General features: G+C 37.8%; 2 protein-coding genes across 2 annotated transcripts in view; both read right to left on the bottom strand.

Annotated features, from left to right (window-relative positions):
* LOC131127881 (uncharacterized) overlaps positions 1-23370 on the bottom strand; it is a 97196-nt gene that overhangs the window by 37982 nt on the left and 35844 nt on the right. The window contains exons 11-14 of the mRNA XM_058070188.1: positions 20800-21045; positions 20652-20739; positions 2525-2574; positions 2362-2437 (exon numbers count right to left, since the gene is read on the bottom strand). Of these exons, the coding sequence (XP_057926171.1) occupies positions 2362-2437; positions 2525-2574; positions 20652-20739; positions 20800-21045 (460 nt within the window). The remainder of the gene's footprint in view (positions 1-2361; positions 2438-2524; positions 2575-20651; positions 20740-20799; positions 21046-23370) is intronic.
* Positions 2591-16502, bottom strand: LOC131127884 (uncharacterized). Its single transcript, XM_058070197.1, has 3 exons — positions 15066-16502; positions 2995-5555; positions 2591-2901 (listed from the first exon to the last, which is right to left on the bottom strand). The coding sequence occupies exons 2-3, from the start codon at positions 5444-5446 to the stop codon at positions 2843-2845; spliced, it is 2511 nt and encodes an 836-aa protein (XP_057926180.1). The 5' UTR covers positions 5447-5555; positions 15066-16502; the 3' UTR covers positions 2591-2842.

Genomic DNA, 23370 nt, shown 5'->3' with positions numbered 1-23370 from the left:
AATAATAAAAAATAGTATAAATTCTAAATATAAATATATAAATAGATAACTAAATAAAGAATAATAATTAATAATCATAATAATAATAGTAATAATAATAAGCATAACAATAATAATAATAAAACAAAAAATAAAATAATAATAAATAATAAAAAATAGTATGAATCTTAAATATAAATAAATATATAAATAAACAAATAATAATAATAAAATGAATACATACAAATAATAAACAATTTTTACTTCTGGCATTAGAGAAAAATAAGGCGGTGGTAGTGTGACGGTCTGGGGCTCAGGAAGGTGGCTAACACTTTTTCACTGTTTTTATAATCTAATTAGCAATGCGTAATCATCTATGATCATTTATTAGCCTCGACATATATCATTTCATATGATGTATGTATATTATTAGCGTGTAGGTAGGTCCAGTCTTTCGGGACACCCTGTACCTACGGATGACGGAGTGCCAGGAGGTTTGCTGGTGGAAAAAGCATGGAGGTTGGAGGTGTTGTTTTTTTTTTTTTAAACCATCCCTGCCAGGGTTAAAGTCTTTGTAAACATTTCAAAATGAAAGGATGTGTTGGAGCTCATCCCACATTCAAAACAATACTTTACTCACCATGGCCTGGGAGCAGGAGAGGAGGCGGACGAGGAGGAAGAAAAGAAAGAAAGAAAAGGTTGGAGGTTACCAACCAGCTTTAGCGGAGGAGCAGGAAGTAGGTACTTAGGTACCGTGTATGTACTACATCATGTACTACATCATGACAAATACTACTAAATGATTTAGAATGAATTAGAGTCGGGTTCCCTAAAGCCCCCCCGTCACCTTAAGCACGGATCAAGCAGAACCGGACCATACGGAAAAATTTCCAACCTGACCGGGACCCAACCTGGGATATTTTTTGTTATTCTTGTAATATATATATATATATATATATATATATATATATATATATATATTTAATATATTTAATATATTTAATATATATATTTAATATATTTAATATAATATATATATTTATTTTTTATAAATATATATATATATTTTTATTTTATAAATATATATATTTTTCACTTTATTTTCATTATCATAACCTTTTCTCCAACCGAATAAAAAAAATTCCCTTTTATATATTTCAAGTCTGTTACTAAAATGACCCCCCTCATAATATTCATAGTATATTTTAATAATATATAATATAATAATATATATAATAAATATTTTTTTTTAGATTGCAGCTTTTTTACTCTTCATATTTTGACTTGATTCTTGTAAAATTACTGCAGATTTGTTCATTTTTGCTATTTTTTCCAATTGTAAAAAATATATACTTTTGTTGTAAATTTTAATACTTTTCTTATATTTTATAATAATAATAATAATTTATAATATAAATATAATAATATATATATATAATAATATTTCTTTTTTTTAGATTGCAGCTTTTTTACTCTTCATATTTTGACTTGATTCTTGTAAAATTACTGCGGATTTGTTCATTTTTGCTATTTTTTCCAATTGTAAAAAATATATATTTTTGTTGTAAATTTTTAATACTTTTCTTATAATATTTTATAATAATAATAATAATTTATAATGTATATATAATAAATAATATATATATATATATAATATTTCTTTTTTTTAGATTGCAGCTTTTTTACTCTTCATATTTTGACTTGATTCTTGTAAAATTACTGCGGAGATGTTCATTTTTGCTATTTTTTCCAATTGTAAAAAATATATACTTTTGCTGTAAATTTTTAATACTTATAATATTTTATAATAATTTATAATATATATATTTATAATATTTTTAATACTTATATGGGAATAAATTAAAATATTACAACTGTTCCCCAACCTCTTTAAATAAAAATGTTTCCTTTAATATTTCTACTCTATGCTACTAAAATTTCCTCCTAATATTACAACTTTATTAAAAAAATATTTGTCATTTTTTTCTAGTTAGGATACAGCTTTTTTCTCGTCATATTTTGACATTATTCTTGTAAAATCCACGGTAAAATGGATGTACACAATAGCAAGACGTATACATTAACGACATCTAATGGACGATATATGATGTATTGTGTAAAACTACCACAGGAACCCCGTCAAATTAAAAGCCTTCAATGAATACGAAGCCACCATCCACCAGTACGAGCCTGCACTTTGTTTTGTACAAACAATATTATTTACGTCGCGGTTTGCTAGCATGAATTCAATTGAGATTGTGTGCAGCAAATATGGCCGTTAGCATTGAATGTTTGCGTCTCTGTTATTCAAGCTAGTCTATGGTAACATTCCCATTATTACATAAGAAGCAGGGGCAAAGGTTGTGACAGACGCTAACTCACCAGCTCGCTAACGAGGGGGATGGGGCGCCGCTTGCGGAGATTGGGCATGCTGTCGATGCCGAACGGTGCGTTTCCGCTACACATAAACACACAGATCAGTCACTAAATGCGTCAGGGTGGGTTTAGCGTAGCATCTGATACGTAGCGCGAGGCGTTCGCTGACCCTGGTTTGGCCCACGGCTGCTTGCTGGGGTCGCCGTCCTGGTCTTGGCCCTGAAAGGGGGGGGGGGGGGTGAAAGGTGACAGATTTCAAAGCAGATATGATTTCTTACAATTGATGCACAGGATAGAAGTAAACAGTGTGAGGGGGGCGGGGGCAGGGGGCGGGGGCGGCGGATGGGGGCGGTTGGGGGGTCGGGGTTGGTTGAGTTTCAGCACATGCCAAAATCCGGCATATTGACATTAATGCTATGCTATGCTATGCTAACATGCACCCTTATCAATATGGACCAATGCTAGACCTAATCCAATAAATCATGAGTCATGTGATGTTGGGAATGTTGGGAGGCAGAGGAACCTGATCTCCAACTTGGCTTCCATCTGTGACACAGCACAAGAGACACAGGACAAGATCATTGTGGTTCTTCGGGACTCTCCGAACACAACACAATGGTTTCAGGTTTCATGTACTACCTGCTTCCGGGTCCTCCTGAGACGGGGCGGACACGCTGCCGAGGTTGCGCCTCATCTCCCGCTTCTCTCGTAGAATCTGCTGGAAGCTCCTCAAGCACTTCAGGTCGCACTCGTTCATCTGGCTGACCTCCGCGGATCCCCCTTGCTCCGGAGCAGGTTCAGCCAGGACGGAGGCGGACAGGGACTCTGTGGTGGTGCCCTGAGACAGCTCCGTCCTGGTGTTCTCATGCGGTGGCCAGACCTCTACAACGTCAGCGTGATGTTGGGATGTCATGTCGTCAGGTGGAAGTGATTCCCGACCGGTGAAGACGAGGTTTTCCTCCGGACCGGGAGGGATCATTTCCAAACTGGGATAGTGTTGGCTTACGGCTGCAAACTCCAAGGCGGAGGTTTCTTCAAAGGAAAAGTGGGATTTCTCCACAGGAACGTTTTGGCTAACGAGATCCCAGCTGAAAGATTTTGTGGGCAAGTCGGATGTAGGAATGTCACAGAACGCCGACACTTCAAAGTCCGTTTCATGTTCAGGATCGTGGTCGTCCGGTACTTCCAGTTTGCGCAAAGCTCCTCGCAACGCAGAGCTGAAATCCGAAACGGCTCGGCTTATGCGGCGAACGTTGAAACTCGGTTGGATATCCGATCTAGCGGGAGGATAAGGGACTTGGTTTCGGTATCTGGATTCAGTCCCAGGGGTTAAGGTTTTTTCACTACTACACCTCGATGCCTCGCTCCACGGGACCGCCGCGGAGTCTTGATAGGCGAAGGGACTCTCCTGATAACTACCAACACCCCAGTCGTTTGATCGGCCGTAGTCAAATCCATTTGACGTTCCGTAGTGTCCGTCGAATGAATGGTAACCCGAGGTTTTGGGGTAGGAACAGTCGGAGTATGCCGTCGTGGGAATCCCTGACTGGGACCGAGTCCGCCGCGTCTGCCACTCCTCCCTTCGTGATGTCCTGCCGGATGAGTCGTACCGCCGTACGGAGCGATGCTCCAAGCTCCTGGACGAGCACTGTGCCGGCGTTCCGTAGTGATCCCAAGCAGCTGCTCCATCGAAGCAAGTCTCGGATTTATGATCCGCCCGGTAAGAATGTTCCCCATCCCACAGACGCTCTCCAGCGGTCCGATGTAGTGCTTTGGTGGTAGTCCAGCGGTCCTCTGCACTAGCAGCAACTTCCTGTGTCCTTTCACGACAGGATGCCGGTCCGTCTAAATCCGATTCCGACTTGGAGCTTTGAGAGGACAAGGAACTGGTGCTCAGACAGTCTGGGCAGTCCCGCCTCTCCTGGGATCTGAAGCTAAGCTTTCTGGTCAGGGCGCCTTCTGGGATGTCTGAGCTGATGTCGGAAGTATCCTCCAGGTCCTCCAGGTCCTGATGATTGACCGACTCGGCGACTGGGGACACGGTGTAGTCTTCCGCTCTTGGAGGTCGGAATTCTCTGCGGACGCCACGTCGCGCTTTGCACGCCTCGGGAAAATTATCGGAAGAAGACTTTGGTGCCGTACTACCTAAACTGCCATGGACGCTAGCGGGCCTCCTGCGAGGCGAGGAGCCATCTAGGCAAGCTTCCCCGGACCAGGTACCCGCACCTGATCCACCCTTGCTGCTAGACCGGATACCTTCTATCTCCAGCAGGACGGCGTCCACGCAGGAGGACACTTCCTCAACGGAGCCCTTAACCGAGGTCAGATAATCCCTGAGATCTGAGATTTCCTCCTGGATTTTGTTGATGCCCCTCAGCTCTTTGAGGATGTGCTCGATGATGGCACTGGACTCCTCCTCTCCCAGATGTCCTTCCCCTTCCTCCGCCGGCGGTCCCGGCAGAGGTGCGTTAAAGTCGTAGTCCAGGGTGTCCCCGGCAGAGTAAGGTCTCTTGGGCCGGACCCGCGGTGCGGCAGAGTCCCTTCCTCCTGGTCTGTCAAACGTAACCCCGTTCTTATCCGGTCCGGCTGAGCTGGAGCGCGTGGCGGCTCGAGTCAGCTCTGGCGATAACGGCACTAAACCCTCGAAGGAGATACGCTTCCGATTGGCGGGGGATTTGCTACTTTTGCGTTGCAACGTGCAGGGAATTCTTAGACATCCTTCCCGATTCAGCTCGACTTCTCCGACACGCGATGGTCCTGGTGGTTCTCCGTCTTCTTTTCCATTGGGCAACATCGAAGAGGAGGGAACTTCATCCTTGGGTCCGGTTTTTGGATAAATCCTTCTGTGATCCTTGCGGATCTCATGCTTGTCCCTCTCAACCTGGTCTGCGTAATAATCTTCGGGATCAGGAACGTGGTGCTCCGCTGATCCTTGCAGAAGACGATGTATTTTCCCACGGATGACCAGCGCCACTTTGGGGTTCGGCGCCCTCTTCTTGTTCTTGGGCGGGGTGACTTTAGCTTTGGTGCCACCTTTAGGGGGGACGCTTGCTCCGTGTTGACCACCATTGGAGCGATTCCTGGAGAACATGTTCTCAAGACGATGGAACCCTGCTTACCTAGTTCCTGTCATGGTCTGTCAATCACCCGCGCCTGCTGGAGTGTTTGCATCCCGGCAAGTCAAGGTCAGCGGGCCATGACTGGGACAGGAAGGCAAACCGTTACATGGAATCATTTGAAAAATCAACAAAAGGAAGTCAATGAGACATTTGAGGAATTGCGCTACAGACGAACCACCGCGGAAGCTCCAAAACGCTCGTTACACCCAACGGTTGCCTACACTTTAAGCTTAGTCCGGTGCAGCATATCATGCACTGTCTTGAAACAAAACCCCTATTTTTGTGCAGCATATCATGCACCGTCTCGAAAGAAAAATTCCTATTTTTGTGCAGCATATCATGCACCGTCTTTAAAGAAAAAACATATTTTTGTGCAGCATATCATGCACTGTCTCGAAAGAAAAATTCCTATTTTTGTGCAGCATATCATGCACCGTCTTGAAAGAAAAACCCTATTTTTGTGCAGCATATCATGCACCGTCTTGAAAAAAAACACTATTTTTGTGCAGCATATCAAGAAAAACCCTATTTTTGTGCAGCATATCATGCACCGTCTTGAAAGAAGAATTCCTATTTTTGTGCAGCACACCATGCACTGTCTTGAAAGACAAACCCTATTTTTGTGCAGCATATCATGCACCGTCTTGAAAGAAAAACCCTATTTATGTGCAGCATATCATGCACCGTCTTGAAAGAAAAAAACTATTTTTATGCAGCATATCATGCACTGTCTTGAAAAAATATATATATTTTTGTGCAGCATATCATGCACCGTCTTGAAAAAAAAAACTATTTTTGTGCAGCATATCAAGAAAAACCCTATTTTTGTGCAGCATATCATGCACCGTCTTGAAAAAAAAAAACGTATTTTTGTGCAGCATATCAAGAAAAACCTTATTTTTGTGCAGCATATCATGCACCGTCTTGAAAGAAAAAACATATTTTTGTGCAGCATATCAAGAAAAACCCTATTTTTGTGCAGCATATCATGCACCGTCTTGAAAGAAAAAAACTATTTATGTGCAGCATATCATGCACCGTCTTGAAAGAAAAACCCTATTTTTGTGCAGCATACCATGCACCGTCTTGAAAAAAAAACACTATTTTTGTGCAGCATATCATGCACTGTCTTGAAAGAAAAACCCTATTTTTGTGCAGCATATCATGCACCGTCTTGAAAAAAAAAACCTTATTTTTGTGCAGCATATCAAGAAAAACCCTATTTTGGTGCAGCATATCATGCACCGTCTTGAAAAAAAAACACATTTTTTGTGCAGCATATCATGCACCGTCTCGAAAGAAAAATTCCTATTTTTGTGCAGCATATCATGCACCGTCTTGAAAGAAAAAAACTATTTTTGTGCAGCATATCATGCACCGTCTTGAAAGAAAAAAACTATTTTTGTGCAGCATATCAAGAAAAACCCTATTTTTGTGCAGCATATCATGCACCGTCTTGAAAAAAAACCACTATTTTTGTGCAGCATATCATGCACCGTCTTGAAAGAAAAAATATATTTTTGTGCAGCATATCATGCACCGTCTTGAAAAAAAAAACCCTATTTTTGTGCAGCATATCATGCACCGTCTTGAAAAAAAAAACCCTATTTTTGTGCAGCATATCATGCACCGTCTTGAAAAAAAAACACAATTTTTGTGCAGCATATCATGCACCGTCTTGAAATAAAAAACATATTTTTGTGCAGCATATCATGCACCGTCTTGAAAAAAAAAACCCTATTTTTGTGCAGCATATCAAGAAAAACCCTATTTTTGTGCAGCATATCATATATAAAATATTGGACACCTGGACAAACAATCCCCAGCATGTTGACTTCCGGCGCTTATTCCGACACAATATTCCCAACTCTACTCATCGACTGACGTATTGATTGGCGTCACCGTCCACCATGTGAGCAGTAAAGTCCTTTCCTGTCACGGACACGCCAAAGTAAATCAGAGCGAGTAGAGAGAAGGAAAAAGAAGAGAGAGGAAGTTGCATATCAGCAGTGATTTATCATTTTTAACCAGACTTTGCTACGCCGCCGTCACCTTGGAGATGAAACGTCTGCAGCTTCCTCCTGTGTTAGCATTATTAACGCCGCTCGTCATAGACGATAATGCCAGTCAATCAACTTAGACTGGCTGCCTTGGAAAACGGAGGCATATTTTAGTCGCTTACTTTATTCCTTTAGTGCAATTTGGACATTTCATTTTCATTGATGCATTATTTGTATGCATGCCCTTATGTTCTTTCTCATTAGATTGATGAAATGCCCTCAGAAATTCCTCTAACATGCCCTCTTCATTCATTCATTCATTCATTCATAGAAATAAAATAAATACAAACAAAAACGCAAATAAAAATGACCAAAATAAATGTTAAAAATAATTCAAATAAATAAAAAAAAATGAATTAAAATGACCTAAATAACTGTAAAAAAAATCATTAAAAAGACATGAAAATAACAAAAGTGTAAAAAAAATAATAAAGTAAAAAAAGGAAAAAAATAAAAGTAAAATATATATATTAATAATAAAAATAATAATACATTAGAATGACCTTAAGTCTCAAAATAATTAAAATATACACGACTTAAGCGTGATTAGATGATTTTCATTTACTTAATATTTCAAATACAAAACAAAAATTGAAATAAAAGTGACTTTAAGTGTAAATATTATGAAAATAAATGGAAATTACTTAAAAGTTTGAAAAAATAATTAAAAATAAAAACAAAAATAACTTAAAGGTAAAGAATAATATGAATAAAAATGACAAAAAAAGTGTAGAAAATAATTACCAAATCTCTTAATAAAAATGATAAAAATGATTTGAATAAAATGTGCTGTTTAAATAAATAAATAAATAAATAGTAGTAGAGAGGTAAAAAAAGTTCAAAAAAGAACAAAAAATGATTAAAATGAACTAAAATGTGTTGCTACTAAATAACCATTGGAGAAACATTAATGTAGATGATTTTCATTTACTAAATATTTCAAATCCAAAACAAAAATTGAAATAAAAGTGACTCAAATAAGTGTAAAAATTATGAAAATAAACGGAAATAACTTAAAAGTTTGAAAAAATAATTAAAAATAAAAACAAAAATAACTCAAGGGTGAAGAATAGTATAAATAAAAATGACAAAAAAATTAAAATGAACAAATTTATCGGAATAAAAATAATTTAAATAAAATGTGCTGTTAGTTAAAAAAATTAAAAAAAATAAAAGTAGAAAGGTAAAAAAAGTTGAAAAATGGAAGTAAAAATAATTAAAATGAACTAAAATGTGTTGCTACTAAATAACCATTGGAGAAACATTAATGTAGATGATTTTCATTTACTAAATATTTCAAATCCAAAACAAAAATTGAAATAAAAGTGACTTAAATAAGTGTAAAAATTATGAAAATAAACGGAAATAACTTAAAAGTTTGAAAAAATAATTAAAAATTAAAAAATTTATCAGAATAAAAATTATTTAAATAAAATGTGCTGTTAGTTAAAAAAATAAAAAAAAAATAAAAGTAGAAAGGTAAAAAAAGTTGAAAAATGGAAGTAAAAATGATTAAAATGAACTAAAATGTGTTGCTACTAAATAACCATTGGAGAAACATTAATGTAGATGATTTTCATTTACTAAATATTTCAAATCCAAAACAAAAATTGAAATAAAAGTGACTTAAGTAAGTGTAAAAATTATGAAAATAAATGGAAATTTCTTAAAAGTTTGAAAAAATAATTAAAAATAAAAACAAAAATAACTCAAGGGTGAAGAATAGTATAAATAAAAATGAAAAAAAATTAAAATGAACAAATTTATCGGAATAAAAATAATTTAAATAAAATGTGCTGTTAGTTAAAAAAATAAAAAAAATAAAAGTAGAAGGGTAAAAAAAGTTGAAAAATGGAAGTAAAAATGATTAAAATGAACTAAAATGTGTTGCTACTAAATAACTATTGGAGAAACATTAATGTAGATGATTTTCATTTACTAAATATTTCAAATCCAAAACAAAAATTGAAATAAAAGTGACTCAAATAAGTGTAAAAATTATGAAAATAAACGGAAATAACTTAAAAGTTTGAAAAAATAATTAAAAATAAAAACAAAAATAACTCAAGGGTGAAGAATAGTATAAATAAAAATGACAAAAAAATTAAAATGAACAAATTTATCGGAATAAAAATAATTTAAATAAAATGTGCTGTTAGTTAAAAAAATAAAAAAAATAAAAGTAGAAGGGTAAAAAAAGTTGAAAAATGGAAGTAAAAATAATTAAAATGAACTAAAATGTGTTGCTACTAAATAACCATTGGAGAAACATTAATGTAGATGATTTTCATTTACTAAATATTTCAAATCCAAAACAAAAATTGAAATAAAAGTGACTTAAATAAGTGTAAAAATTATGAAAATAAATGGAAATTTCTTTAAAGTTTGAAAAAATAATTAAAAATTAAAACAAAAATAACTCAAGGGTGAAGAATAGTATAAATAAAAATGACAAAAAATAAAATAAAAAAAATTATCAGAATAAAATCATTTAAATAAAATGTGCTGTTAGTTAAAAAAAACAAAAAATAAATAAAAACAAGTAGAAGGGTAAAAAATAAGTTGAAAAATGGAAGTAAAAATGATTAAAATGAACTAAAATGTGTTGCTACTAAATAACCATTTACTAAATTTTAGATTTTCATTTACTAAATATTTCAAATCCAAAACAAAAATTGAAATAAAAGTGACTTAAATAGGTGTAAAAATTATGAAAATAAATGGAAATAACTTAAAAGTTTGAAAAAATAATTAAAAATTAAAAAGTTTATCAGAATAAAAATTATTTAAATAAAATGTGCTGTTAGTTAAAAATATTTAAAAAAAAATAAAAGTAGAAGGGTAAAAAAAGTTGAAAAATGGAAATAAAAATGATTAAAATGAAATAAAATGTGTTGCTACTAAATAACCATTGGAGAAACATTAATGTAGATGATTTTCATTTACTAAATATTTCAAATCCAAAACAAAAATTGAAATAAAAGTGACTTAAGTAAGTGTAAAAATTATGAAAATAAATGGAAATTTCTTAAAAGTTTGAAAAAATAATTAAAAATTAAAAAAATTATCAGAATAAAAATTATTTAAATAAAATGTGCTGTTAGTTAAAAAAAAATTAAAAAAAAATAAAAGTAGAAGGGTAAAAAAAGTTGAAAAATGGAAGTAAAAATGATAAAAATGAACTAAAATGTGTTGCTACTAAATAACTATTGGAGAAACATTAATGTAGATGATTTTCATTTACTAAATATTTCAATTTCTGCCGCGTACGCACGTGGCGTGTAATAATGGACGCATGTTAGCGTCTTCGTCGAGCTCACAATCTGACGAGTCAAGATGTGGGGGGGTGGGGGGGGGGGGCGAATCTGACAGACAGGCTGCGCTGGTAAGGATGTTTCTCTCTGAAAGGCGCTATTGATCGGCCTTGTCGGAGTGTCCTCTCGTAACAAGCGCAGCGGTCGAGCTCCTGTGACAATTTCACGTGGAGCCAATCAATCAGAGAGCTTTAACAGACGACATCCTGCCCGCGTCTCGCTAAAAGCAAGCAAACGTAGCGGCCATCAATCAGCCTTCGCTTTTTCTACCGCCGGACGCGAGGATAGTCCCGAAATGCACGTCGGCATATTAAACGTCACTAACGTCCTTGGCTTCGGCTAAAAACGCAAAGACCACCAAAGTTTTAGTTAGTGCTAGTGTTCCCTCAGGGACACGTTTAGTGCGACACACACAAGCACCAATTTGAATTAGAGTTATTCAGACTGTAGGGGTGTTATTCCATGTCTGAAGGGCTCTAATAATGCTAAAAAATGTTTTTAGAAGTTTGTAAACAGGTCATCTATGTCCTATATGTCTTATTTTCTCATATTATGTCTACTATATTGGATAACAGGAGTGTAAAGGTGACTATAGGGGTGTTATTTCATGTCTAGAGGGCTCTAACAATGCTAAAAAAATCTTTAGAAGATTGTAAGCTGGTTATCTATGTCCTATTTTCTCATATAATGTCTACTATATTTGGTAATAGGAAAGTAAATCTGACTATAGGGGTGTTATTTCCTGTCTAGAGGGCTCTAATAATGCTAAGAATGTTTTTAGAAGATTGTAAACGGGTTATCTATGTCCTATTTTCTCATATAATGTCTACTATATTTGGTAATAGGAAAGTAAATCTGACTGTAGGGGTGTTATTTCATGTCTAGAGGGCTCTAACAATGCTAAAAAAATCTTTAGAAGATTGTAAACGGGTTATCTATGTCCTATTTTCTCATATAATGTCTACTATATTTGGTAATGGGAAAGTAAATCTGACTATAGGGGTGTTATTTCCTGTCTAGAGGGCTCTAACAATGCTAAAAAAAAATTTAGAAGATTGTAAGCTGGTTATCTATGTCCTATTTTCTCATATAATGTCTACTATATTTGGTAATAGGAAAGTAAATCTGACTATAGGGGTGTTATTTCCTGTCTAGAGGGCTCTAACAATGCTAAAAAAATCTTTAGAAGATTGTAAACGGGTTATCTATGTCCTATTTTATCATGTAATGTCTACTATATTTGGTAATAGGAAAGTAAATCTGACTGTAGGGGTGTTATTTCATGTCTAGAGGGCTCTAATAACGTTTAAAAATGTATTTATATGGTTGTAAAGGGGTTATCTATGTCTTATTTTCTCTTATGTCTACTATATTGGGTAATAGAAGTGTAAAGGTGACTATAGGGGTGTTATTTCATGTCTAGAGGGCTCTAATAATGCTAAAAATGTTTTTAGAAGGTTGTAAACGTGTTATCTATGTCCTATATGTCTTATTTTCTCATATTATGTCTACTAAATTGGGTAAAAGGAGAGTAAATCTGACTGTAGGGGTGTTATTTCATGTCTGAAGGGCTCTAATAATGCTACAAAATGTTTTAGAAGGTTGTAAATGGGTTATCTATGTTCTATATGTCTTATTTTCTCATATTATGTCTACTATATTGGGTAATAGAAGTGTAAAGGTGACTATAGGGGTGTTATTTTATGTCTCGAGGGCTCTAATAATACTAAAAATGTTTTTATACGTCTACTATATTGAGTATTACCGATGTACTGTTCTATGTCTTATATGTCTTATTGTCTGTTATTATTTCTACTATATTGAGTAATACGGATGTAAAGGTGACTATAGGGGTGAAGTAACTTACAAAATACTGTATATTTATCCAAGGAATCCTACTTTTGATTCAGTCATCACGGTTGGGTCTGGAAGCAGTTCACCGCAACAAAGGAGGGATTACTGTATTGGTGGATTTAAAACCTAATGTAACACACACACACACACACACATTGTTATGAGGCATTGACGCGCCACTGCTGCCGCACACACACGGATGCTAGGCACGCCCAAATAAGGTGTGGCCCTCAGGCAGGCAGGCAGGCGGCAGGCAGGAGTGGATTCTGGGAAAGGAGGAAAGTGGAATGACTTTGGCGGACAAATCAAATCAGCGTGTGGCCTCTTCATGCTAACAGCCGCTTTAGCTTACTATTAGCATCTGATGCCAAACAGTAACAAGACTTTATATTATATATATATATATATATGTCAACAAGTCACATGACTCATCCTGCGCTTGCAGTTCATCGCCGCGGGATTGAGCGTGCGTTTCAGCGCATCTGCACTCAGCGGGCGATTAACGAGGTCTGCGTCGTGTCATCAGGGCTTGAATTCAATCTCTCGTCTGCTTTGGATGCGTTACAAAAACCAGAGCGCGGCGACGCCACCGCCTCTGCGGTTGGGCCGGAAAAAGTAACAGAATGGAGCTTCTTTTTACACTTAACTACACTACATCTGACAAGACACACAACACCGGTTTACGACCTTCTAAATATGCTTTTTAACATTACTAGAGCCCTCTAGACAGGAACTAACAACCCTATAGTCACCTTTACACTCCTATTACCCAATATAGTAGACTTAATAAGAGACAAGCCACAGAACCCCTGTTTACAACCTTCTAAATACATTTTATTAACATTATTAGAGCCCTCTGGACATGAAATAACACCCCTATAGTCACCTTTAAATTCATATTACTCAATATAGTAGACATAATAAGAGACATAAGACACAGAACCCCTGTTCACGACCTTCTAAATACATTTTGTCAACATTATTAGAGCCCTCTGGACATGAAATAACACCCCTATAGTCACCTTTACATTAGTATTACTCAATATAGTAGACATAATAAGAAACATAAGATACAGGACACCTTTTTATGACCTTCTAAATACATTTTGTTAACATTACTAGAGCCCTCTGGACATGAAATAACACCCCTATAGTCACCTTTAAATTTATATTACTCAATATAGTAGACATAATAAGAGAAATAAGACACAGAACACCTGTTGACGACCTTCTAAATATGCATTTTAACATTACTAGAGCCCTCTGGACAGGAGCTAACACCCCTATAGTCACCTTTACATTAGTATTACTCAATATAGTAGACATAATAAGAGACATAAGATACAGAACACCTGTTGACGACCTTCTAAATATGCTTTTTAACATTACTAGAGCCCTCTAGACAGGAACTAACACCCCTATAGTCACCTTTACATTAGTATTACTCAATATAGTAGACATAATATGAGACAAGCCACAGAACCCCTGTTCACGACCTTCTATATACATTTTTTTAACATTATTAGAGCCCTCTGGACATGAAATAACACCCCTATAGTCACCTTTAAATTCATATTACTCAATATAGTAGACATAATAAGAGAAATAAGACACAGAACACCTGTTGACGACCTTCTAAATATGCTTTTTACCATTACTAGAGCCCTCTGGACAGGAACTAACACCCCTATAGTCACCTTTAAATTCATATTACTCAATATAGTAGACATAATAAGAGAAATAAGACACAGAACACCTGTTGACGACCTTCTAAATATGCTTTTTAACATTACTAGAGCCCTCTAGACAGGAACTAACACCCCTATAGTCACCTTTACATTGGTATTATAAGAGACAAGACAGAGAACACCTGTTTACAACCTTCTAAATTAACATTATTAGAGCCCTCTGGACAGAAACTAACACCCCTACACCCTCTTGTCTACTTTCATGAATTGTGTGATGGCACAGGAAGATGAAAAGTGTTGACAAAACACTCAAAGGACACGTTTGGAAGCTTGAGAAGATGCCAGCACCCCAAGAAGAGGGGGGCGGGAGAGGGGGCTTAGATCTGGGAAGAAGGCCACTTTGGACCATGGCACGTTGCCAAGCAGGCAGAGATCCTTCCACGGCGGGAGGTCTCACTCGCACTGCAATGACCCGGACCCATTTAGCTTCTAAAAATAGCACCCGGGACCACTTTGGGCTGTGACATGTTCAGGATGAGATGTTCACCAGGGGGGTCCTCTCAGGCCCCCAGGGGGGGGGGGGGGGGGCGTTGAGGTTCTTTGATGGATGAGACTTAAGTACTTAAGTGACTCCTCAAATGTCTCATTCATGGAGAAGTCAATGGGAAGACGTACCTCGTGCAGGGAGAAGAAGAATCCAACAATTCCCACTGAAGAGGAATGGAGTCAACGGGAAAAGTAGCTTTCCCTCCATGTCGGGAGTGTCAGTCAAATCCTTCAACGTATTCCCAATCAGGTCCCGTCACGGAGGAATGTTTCGGCGTCCTCCTTGCTACTCTTCCTATCCTCCCTCCCTCCCTCCCGTTGCGGGCAGGCGCTCCCGCCTCCTCCTCCTCCTTCTTTTCCTCGCCTAATGGCAGCTTGTTGCCGAGCACACTGACGGTCTTTCTCTCTTTCTCTCTTTCTCTCTCTCTCTCGCCCACTTCTTCCTCACGTTTTCTCACTTCCTTCACTTTTTCACACTCCGACACGCGCAGCCTAGCATATGCTGCCCGCTCTTTCTCTTCCTGGTTTGGCACGCGACACAGCGGAAGTCAAACTCTCTTCCGCTAGCTAACGATACTAACTAACGATACTAGCTAACGATACTAGCTAGCTAACGACGCTATCTTGGCTAATTGTTCCGACAAACATCTTCCTCCCACGTCATAAAATAAATCAAGCTTTTATTCGGAACATGAGCACTCAGGCAGCCCCGGTCTGCCAAGACAAAAAAAAAATGTTAACAAAAGTGGCCGGCGGGGAAAAAAAAAATCTTGGCTTCGAACCAAAATGTAATGGCTGCCCCTCTTCCCCACTCCTCCTCCCTTAAAAGTTATTCTGTAAATTAGCAAAGTAGTTTGTGTTCTCACACACACACATACACAGATACTACAATGTTAACACCTCCTTGGAAATGAAAAAGCAAAGTGTAAATAAACACGTTAAATCAGGAAGCTTTCAGCTGCAATGGGAAAAAATACATTTCTAAATAACTACATTGTATTTCATGTAAATACATATCCATTTTGTAAGTATACGCTATTATTTTATAAAAATAATAATAATAATAATACAGAATACAGTCACAAACCCCATTTTTTTGCATGTTTTGCATGCTGCCCCCGCCATGCCAAAAATGTTGCGTTGCTGCTGGATGTTCAGTGTAACCCAAACCCAAAAAGCAACAGCATATGTAGAGATATACATGACGTAACAAACACATGGACCCCACAAAAGACGATAGCGATGGACCGTAGCGAGATGACGTCGAAAGAACTCCGATTTTTGGGACTTAGAGAGAAGCCCGTCGTCATTTCAGTGGTATTTATGACTTATTTACACCTTGTCAAATCGTGTTTACATCTTGTGGAATGGATGAATTGGATTACTTATGGGGGAAACTTGCTTTGGTTAGAGTCCACTTTGGTTTGAGTGGAAGGGATTAATGACTTTAACCAAGGTACCACTCCCTGTTTTGCCATGAGTTATTTTTGGAATTCTGTAGTGTTTGGGTTGGGTTTAGAGGAACCCAAAATGGATCCAAAGAAAGTTTCAACCGTCGGGTATTTTGACCAACAATTTTTACGACTCTTACACTTTGGAGCAATAATATTTGCCTTAACCTGTTCATTTATCATTATAATTATTTTTTTAGATGAAATTATGGAATTAAATTATATTATTTAAATAGTTGTAATACATTTAAATTATTTGTTTTATTTTTTTAATAAAATTTGTTTTGAAAAAAATAATCATTTTTTTTTCCAAAACAAATTTGCTTTGGTTAGAGTCCACTTTGGTTTTAGTCGAAGGGATTAATGATGTTAACCAAGGTACCACTTCCTGTTTTGCCATGAGTTTTTTTGGGGGAATTCTGTAGTGTTTTCTCACATGAGTAACCCAAAATGGATCCAAAGAAAGTTTCAAGCTTCGGGTATTTTGACCAACGACTCTTACGACTCTTCTGTACTGTTCATGGAAGTGAAGGAAGACTATAGTTTTACACGTAAAAACAAACAAACAAACAAACAAAAAAATATATATATATTATTTTTTTACGTGTAAAAACAAAAACAAATATTTTTTAATTAAAAAAATAATTTTTTTAATTAAAAAAAAAATTTAATAAAAAAATATATTTTTTACATGTAAAAACTGTAGTCTTCCATTCACTTCCATGTACGGTACATAAGAGTCGTAAGAGTCGTTGGTCAAAATACCCGACGCTTGAAACTTTCTTTGGATCCATTTTGGGTTACCCAGGTGAGAAACACTACAGAATTAAAAAAAAAAGTACCACTTCCTGTTTTGCCAAGAGTTTTTTTTTTTTTAATTCTGTAGTGTTTCTCACCTGAGTAACCCAAAATGGATCCAAAGAAAGTTTCAAGCTTCGGGTATTTTGACCAACGACTCTTACGACTCTTATGTACCGTACATGGAAGTGAATGGAAGACTACAATTTTTACATGTAAAAAATATATTTTTTTTTAATTAAAAAATTTTTTTAAATTAAAAAAAATATTTTTTAAATTAAAAAATATTTGTTTTTGTTTTTACACGTAAAAAAATAATATATATATATATATTTTTTTTGTTTGTTTGTTTTTACGTGTAAAACTATAGTCTTCCTTCACTTCCATGAACGGTACAGAAGAGTCGTAAGAGTCGTTGGTCAAAATACCCGAAGCTTGAAACTTTCTTTGGAAGTGGTACCTTGGTTAACATCATTAAACCCTTCCACTCAAACCAAAGTGGACTTTAACCAAAGCAAATTTGTTTTGAAAAAAAATATTGTTTTTTTTTCAAAACAAATTTTATTAAAAAAATTAAACACATAATTAAAATTTATTACAACTATTTAAATAATATAATTTAATTCCAAAATTTAATCTAAAAAAAAATTATAATGATAAATGAACAGGTTACGGCATATTATATTATTGCTCCAAAGTGTGTCTTGAGTCGAGCGGACTAAACCATCTAAAGTCTGGCACTTCAGAGGCGAGTCCAACGGGATGGTTAAGTAAGAAGTCGGTCTTTGCCAACAACTCCGCGCCGACTCAAACTTTCACGGGAATCCAATTATTAATAACGAGCCCCGACACTCCGCCGGCCTTATTATTGATTTGATTTGTGGCGTTGTCCCCACAATCATCCCTCCTCTGAGGGCGGAGAATGATTAAAAGGTTCATGCCACCGAGGAGCGTTCAAGGCAGCCATGACACCAGTCGGCGGTGAAGACGTGTGGCGGCGGCGGCGTCGCCATAGGAATGTGACAGTTGCCATGCCAATACCTCCCAGGGAGAGAAAAAGTACTATTTTTGCACCTGATGGGGAAAACTGCTGACCATTAGCAAGATTGGAATGACGCCCCCACCGCCCATCTTTCCCGATGCCACTGACAGCACCACCTGCCTTCAATCTCATTACATTGGGGCAGCACAGTAAATAATGCATGCTACATTTATTTTGCTACATTTTTAGAATATAGATTTTTTTTAATCAATTTATTTGTAATTATTTATTTCTTTATTTATTTTGACACCTATTTTACATTTTGGGAGTACCCCCCCCCCCCCCTCCCCAAAAAAATGTAATTGCTAATAGTGCTAACAGCTAGCATGCTAGCAACCTGACCGGATCCATCGTGATAACATTTCTTGCTCCTACAGATGGTTGCTAAAGTGCTAAATGTGATATACAAAATGCTACAATGCTAAAGCTAGCATGCTAATATACAAAATGCTACAATGCTAAAGCTAATGCCCAGCAAGAGCGGTACTATATATATGTAGTCCTGAAATCTATTTTGATTTAACAATGCTTATAGTTAGCATGCTAACAGCTAGAATGCTAGCAACCTGACTGGATTAATTGCGATAAAATACAATGGCAACAATTCGTGCTACGATGCTAAAGCTAGTGCCTAGCAAGCGAGGTACTATATATATAGTCCTGAAATCTATTTTGATTTAATAATGCTTATGGTTAGCTTGCTAACAGCTAGAATGCTAGCAACCCGACTGGATTCATTGTGATAAAATGGCAATAATTTGTGCTTCTACAGATGGTTGCTAAAGTGCTAAATGTGATATACAAAATGCTACAATGCTAAAGCTAGCATGCTGATATACAAAATGCTACAATGCTAAAGCTAGTGTCCAGCAAGCGAGGTACTATATATGTACTCCTGAAATCTATTTTGATTTTACAATGCTTATAGTTAGCATGCTAACAGCTAGAATGCTAGCAACCTGACTGGATTCACTGCGACAAAATGACAACAATTCGTGCTACGATGCTAAAGCTAGTGCCCAGCAAGAGAGGTACTATATATATAGTCCTGAAATCTATTTTGATTTAACAATGCTTATAGTTAGCATGCTAACAGCGAGAATGCTAGCAACCCGACTGGATTCATGGTGATAAAATGGCAACAATTTGTGCTTCTACAGATGGTTGCTAAAGTGCTAAATGTGATATACAAAATGCTACAATGCTAAAGCTAGCATGCTAATATACAAAATGCTACAATGCTAAAGCTAATGCCCAGCAAGAGCGGTACTATATATATGTAGTCCTGCAATCTATTTTGATTTAACAATGCTTATAGTTAGCATGCTAACAGCTAGAATGCTAGCAACCCGACTGGATTCACTGTGACAAAATGGCAACAATTCGTGCTATGATGCTAAAGCTAGTGCCCAGCAAGAGAGGTACTATATATATATGTAGTCCTGAAATCTATTTTGATTTTACAATGCTTATAGTTAGCATGCTAACAGCTAGAATGCTAGCAACCTGACTGGATTCATTGCGATAAAATGGCAGCAATTTGTGCTTCTACGGATGGTTGCTAAAGTGCTAAATGTGATATACAAAATGCTACAATGCTAAAGCTAGCATGCTAATATACAAAATGCTACAATGCTAAAGCTAATGCCCAGCAAGAGCGGTACTATATATATGTAGTCCTGAAATCTATTTTGATTTAACAATGCTTATAGTTAGCATGCTAACAGCTATAATGCTAGCATGCCTGACTGGATTCATTGCGACAAAATGGCAACAATTCGTGCTACGATGCTAAAGCTAGTGCCCAGCAAGAGCGGTACTATGTATGTAGTCCTGAAATCTATTTTGATTTAACAATGCTTATAGTTAGCATGCTAACAGCTAGAATGCTAGCAACCTGACTGGATTCACTGCGACAAAATGGCAACAATTCGTGCTACAATGCTAAAGCTAGTGCCCAGCAAGCGAGGTACTATGTACGTCGTCCTGAAATCTATTTTCATTTAACAATGCTTATAGTTAGCATGCTAACAGCTAGAATGCTAGCAGCCTGACTGGATTCATTGCGATAAAATGGCAACAACTTGTGCAAATCTCAATTTGATATGAAAAATGCTGCTGCGATGCTAAGGCTAACAGTGAGGGCTAACAATTCGGGCAACGTATGCAAAACGACATGAAGATGGAACATCAAAGAACGACCAGAGGAGTCAAGTATGGCCACTCGGGAGCGTGGAACATCAGCGTGACCACCGACCTCGAGGGAACCCGAGTTGGGACACAGATTGACAAAATCAAAGTGGAAATCCGGAAGCCGCCGACAAACGAATGCAAATTGGTGCAGAAACTCAACCAAGCCCGCAGGGAAGGAAGGAAGGAAGGAAGGAAGGAAGGAAGGAAAAGGGACAGAGTGAGACCTCCTACCTGGAGGAGCTCGGATCGGACTTTGTTGTATGCTTTGAGCCAGCGAACTTTAGAGGGAGAACACGGAGGAGGACCGTCTCCGAAGAAGCTGAAAACGAGAAGGCGGAATCACTTCCTGGTGGAGCCGCCGAGACGTCACATGACCTACCAGAAGTCTTCACCCCCTGGGATCAGTTTCGGGGGGAGCACCGCCGAGTCCCTCCGACCCGGGACTCTCACTTCTCGCGGGGGATTCTCCACCGCATCCACGCCCGACTCCTCACAGGTGGATGTCTGAGTGCGGGGAGGCGCGCGGCGCCCCCCCGGGGGGCCCGTCTCGGCGTCACGGCGCTCCTCGGGCTCGGAGCTGAGCTGGGAGCTGCTCGGGCTGAGGTTGCCAGATGAGTCGAAGCGGCTGTGGGAAGACGCGGAGAGGATGTTGTTATGAAATGAAGTATTTTTGTAGTAGTAGTTGTAGTAGTACTAGTAGTAGTAGGGGTGTGGGGGGCAGGTTGGCGGGAGTTTTCACCGTGGGGGGTCTGGGCTCGTCCGAGTTCAAGGTGTTTAGGGGTGGAGACCCTCATGTTCAGGGAAAGTAGAGCTAATAATAATAATTAATTATTATTATTATTTTATAATTATTACTATTTTGATTTAACAATGCTTATAGTTAACATGCTAACAGCGAGAATGCTAGCATCTTGACTGGATTCATTGTGATAAAATGGCAACAATTTGTGCTTCTACAGATGGTTGCTAAAGTGCTAAATGTGATATACAAAATGCTACAATGCTAAAGCTAGCATGCGGATATACAAAATGCTACAATGCTAAAGCTAGTGCCCAGCAAGAGCGGTACTATGTATGTAGTCCTGAAATCTATTTTGATTTAACAATGCTTATAGTTAGCATGCTAACAGCTAGAATGCTAGCAACCTGACTGGATTCATTGCGACAAAATGGCAACAATTTGTGCTACGGTGCTAAAGCTAGTGACCAGCAAGCGAGGTACTATGTACTATGTAGTCCTGAAATCTATTTTGATTTAACAATGCTTATAGTTAGCATGCTAACAGCTAGAATGCTAGCAGCCTGACTGGATTCATTGCGACAAAATGGCAACAATTCGTGCTACGGTGCTAAAGCTAGTGACCAGTAAGAAAGGTACTATGTATGTAGTCCTGAAATCTATTTTGATTTAACAATGCTTATAGTTAGCATGCTAACAGCTAGAATGCTAGCAGCCTGACTGGATTCATTGCGACAAAATGGCAACAATTCGTGCTACGATGCTAAAGCTAGTGCCCAGCAAGAGAGGTACTATGTATGTAGTCCTGAAATCTATTTTGATTTAACAATGCTTATAGTTAGCATGCTAACAGATAGAATGCTAGCAACGTGACTGGATTCATTGCGACAAAATGGCAACAATTCGTGCTACGATGCTAAAGCTAGTGCCCAGCAAGAGCGGTACTATGTATGTAGTCCTGAAATCTATTTTGATTTAACAATGCTTATAGTTAGCATGCTAACAGCTAGAATGCTAGCAACATGACTGGATTCATTGCGACAAAATGGCAAAAATTCGTGCTACGATGCTAAAGCTAGTGCCCAGCCAGCGAGGTACTATGTACTACGTAGTCCTGAAATCTATTTTGATTTAACAATGCTTATAGTTAGCATGCTAACAGCTAGAATGCTAGCAACATGACTGGATTCATTGCGACAAAATGGCAAAAATTCGTGCTACGATGCTAAAGCTAGTGCCCAGCCAGCGAGGTACTATGTACTACGTAGTCCTGAAATCTATTTTGATTTAACAATGCTTATAGTTAGCATGCTAACAGCTAGAATGCTAGCAACATGACTGGATTCATTGCGACAAAATGGCAAAAATTCGTGCTACGATGCTAAAGCTAGTGCCCAGCCAGCGAGGTACTATGTACTACGTAGTCCTGAAATCTATTTTGATTTAACAATGCTTATAGTTAGCATGCTAACAGCGAGAATGCTAGCAACCCGACTGGATTCATGGTGATAAAATGGCAACAATTCGTGCTACGGTGCTAAAGCTAGTGCCCAGCAAGAGAGGTACTATATATATGTAGTCCTGAAATCTATTTTGATTTAACAATGCTTATAGTTAGCATTGTTAGCATTGTAATAGTTAGCATTGTTAATAATAATAATAATTATTATTATTATGACCTTTAGATGTTGGTGGCGCTGCCTGGAGGTGAAAAAGCGTCCGGCGGCCATGATTCACATCGCTAACGAGCAAGGTAGCCCTGATTTACTTTGCCTTGGCGTCACACCAACCACCCTCCCCCCCCGTCCCCTTTTATTCCCGTCTGCGTCCTGCCGCCGTGCCGCCACGCCGCCATCAATCTATCCCCGCTTTGATTCATATTGCAGATGGGCCCAGACGCAGGGGGGGGTGGCTTGGGGGGGGGGGGGGGGGGGGTTACACACACGCTAACAAATAAAGATGGCTGGCCTCTTCATCTCTGTCGGGAAGGTGCTAAATGCTAAATAGCTGCTGGCACGCGCTCTCATCCGCACTCTTCATTTGCGAGTCTCACGTACACTACAGCCACTTATATACTATAGAGGGGTGTCCAACGGGTGGTTCTGGCCCATGGCCCTTTCTAAAAGAATGAATGAAAAAATTGATAATTCTGCAGTAATTTTACGAGAATAAAGTAAAAAAAAAAGTAATAATCCAACAAGAAAAAGTTAT

The sequence above is a fragment of the Doryrhamphus excisus genome, chromosome 4, assembly GCF_030265055.1.
Source record: "Doryrhamphus excisus isolate RoL2022-K1 chromosome 4, RoL_Dexc_1.0, whole genome shotgun sequence".
Taxonomy (NCBI): Eukaryota; Metazoa; Chordata; class Actinopteri; order Syngnathiformes; family Syngnathidae; genus Doryrhamphus; species Doryrhamphus excisus.
Note: the sequence above shows the minus strand (reverse complement) of the source record. Positions and strands in the feature narration are given on the sequence as shown.

What these genes read in the sequence shown, in the direction of transcription:
- LOC131127884 (XM_058070197.1), bottom strand. Translation starts at nt 5,446, where the DNA reads ATGTTCTCCAGGAATCGCTCCAATGGTGGTCAACACGGAGCAAGCGTC. An exon ending in TCAGGAGGACCCGGAAGCAG is followed by an intron (nt 2,902 to 2,994) that starts GTAGTACATGAA and finishes GCTGTGTCACAG; the next exon opens with ATGGAAGCCAAGTTGGAGAT.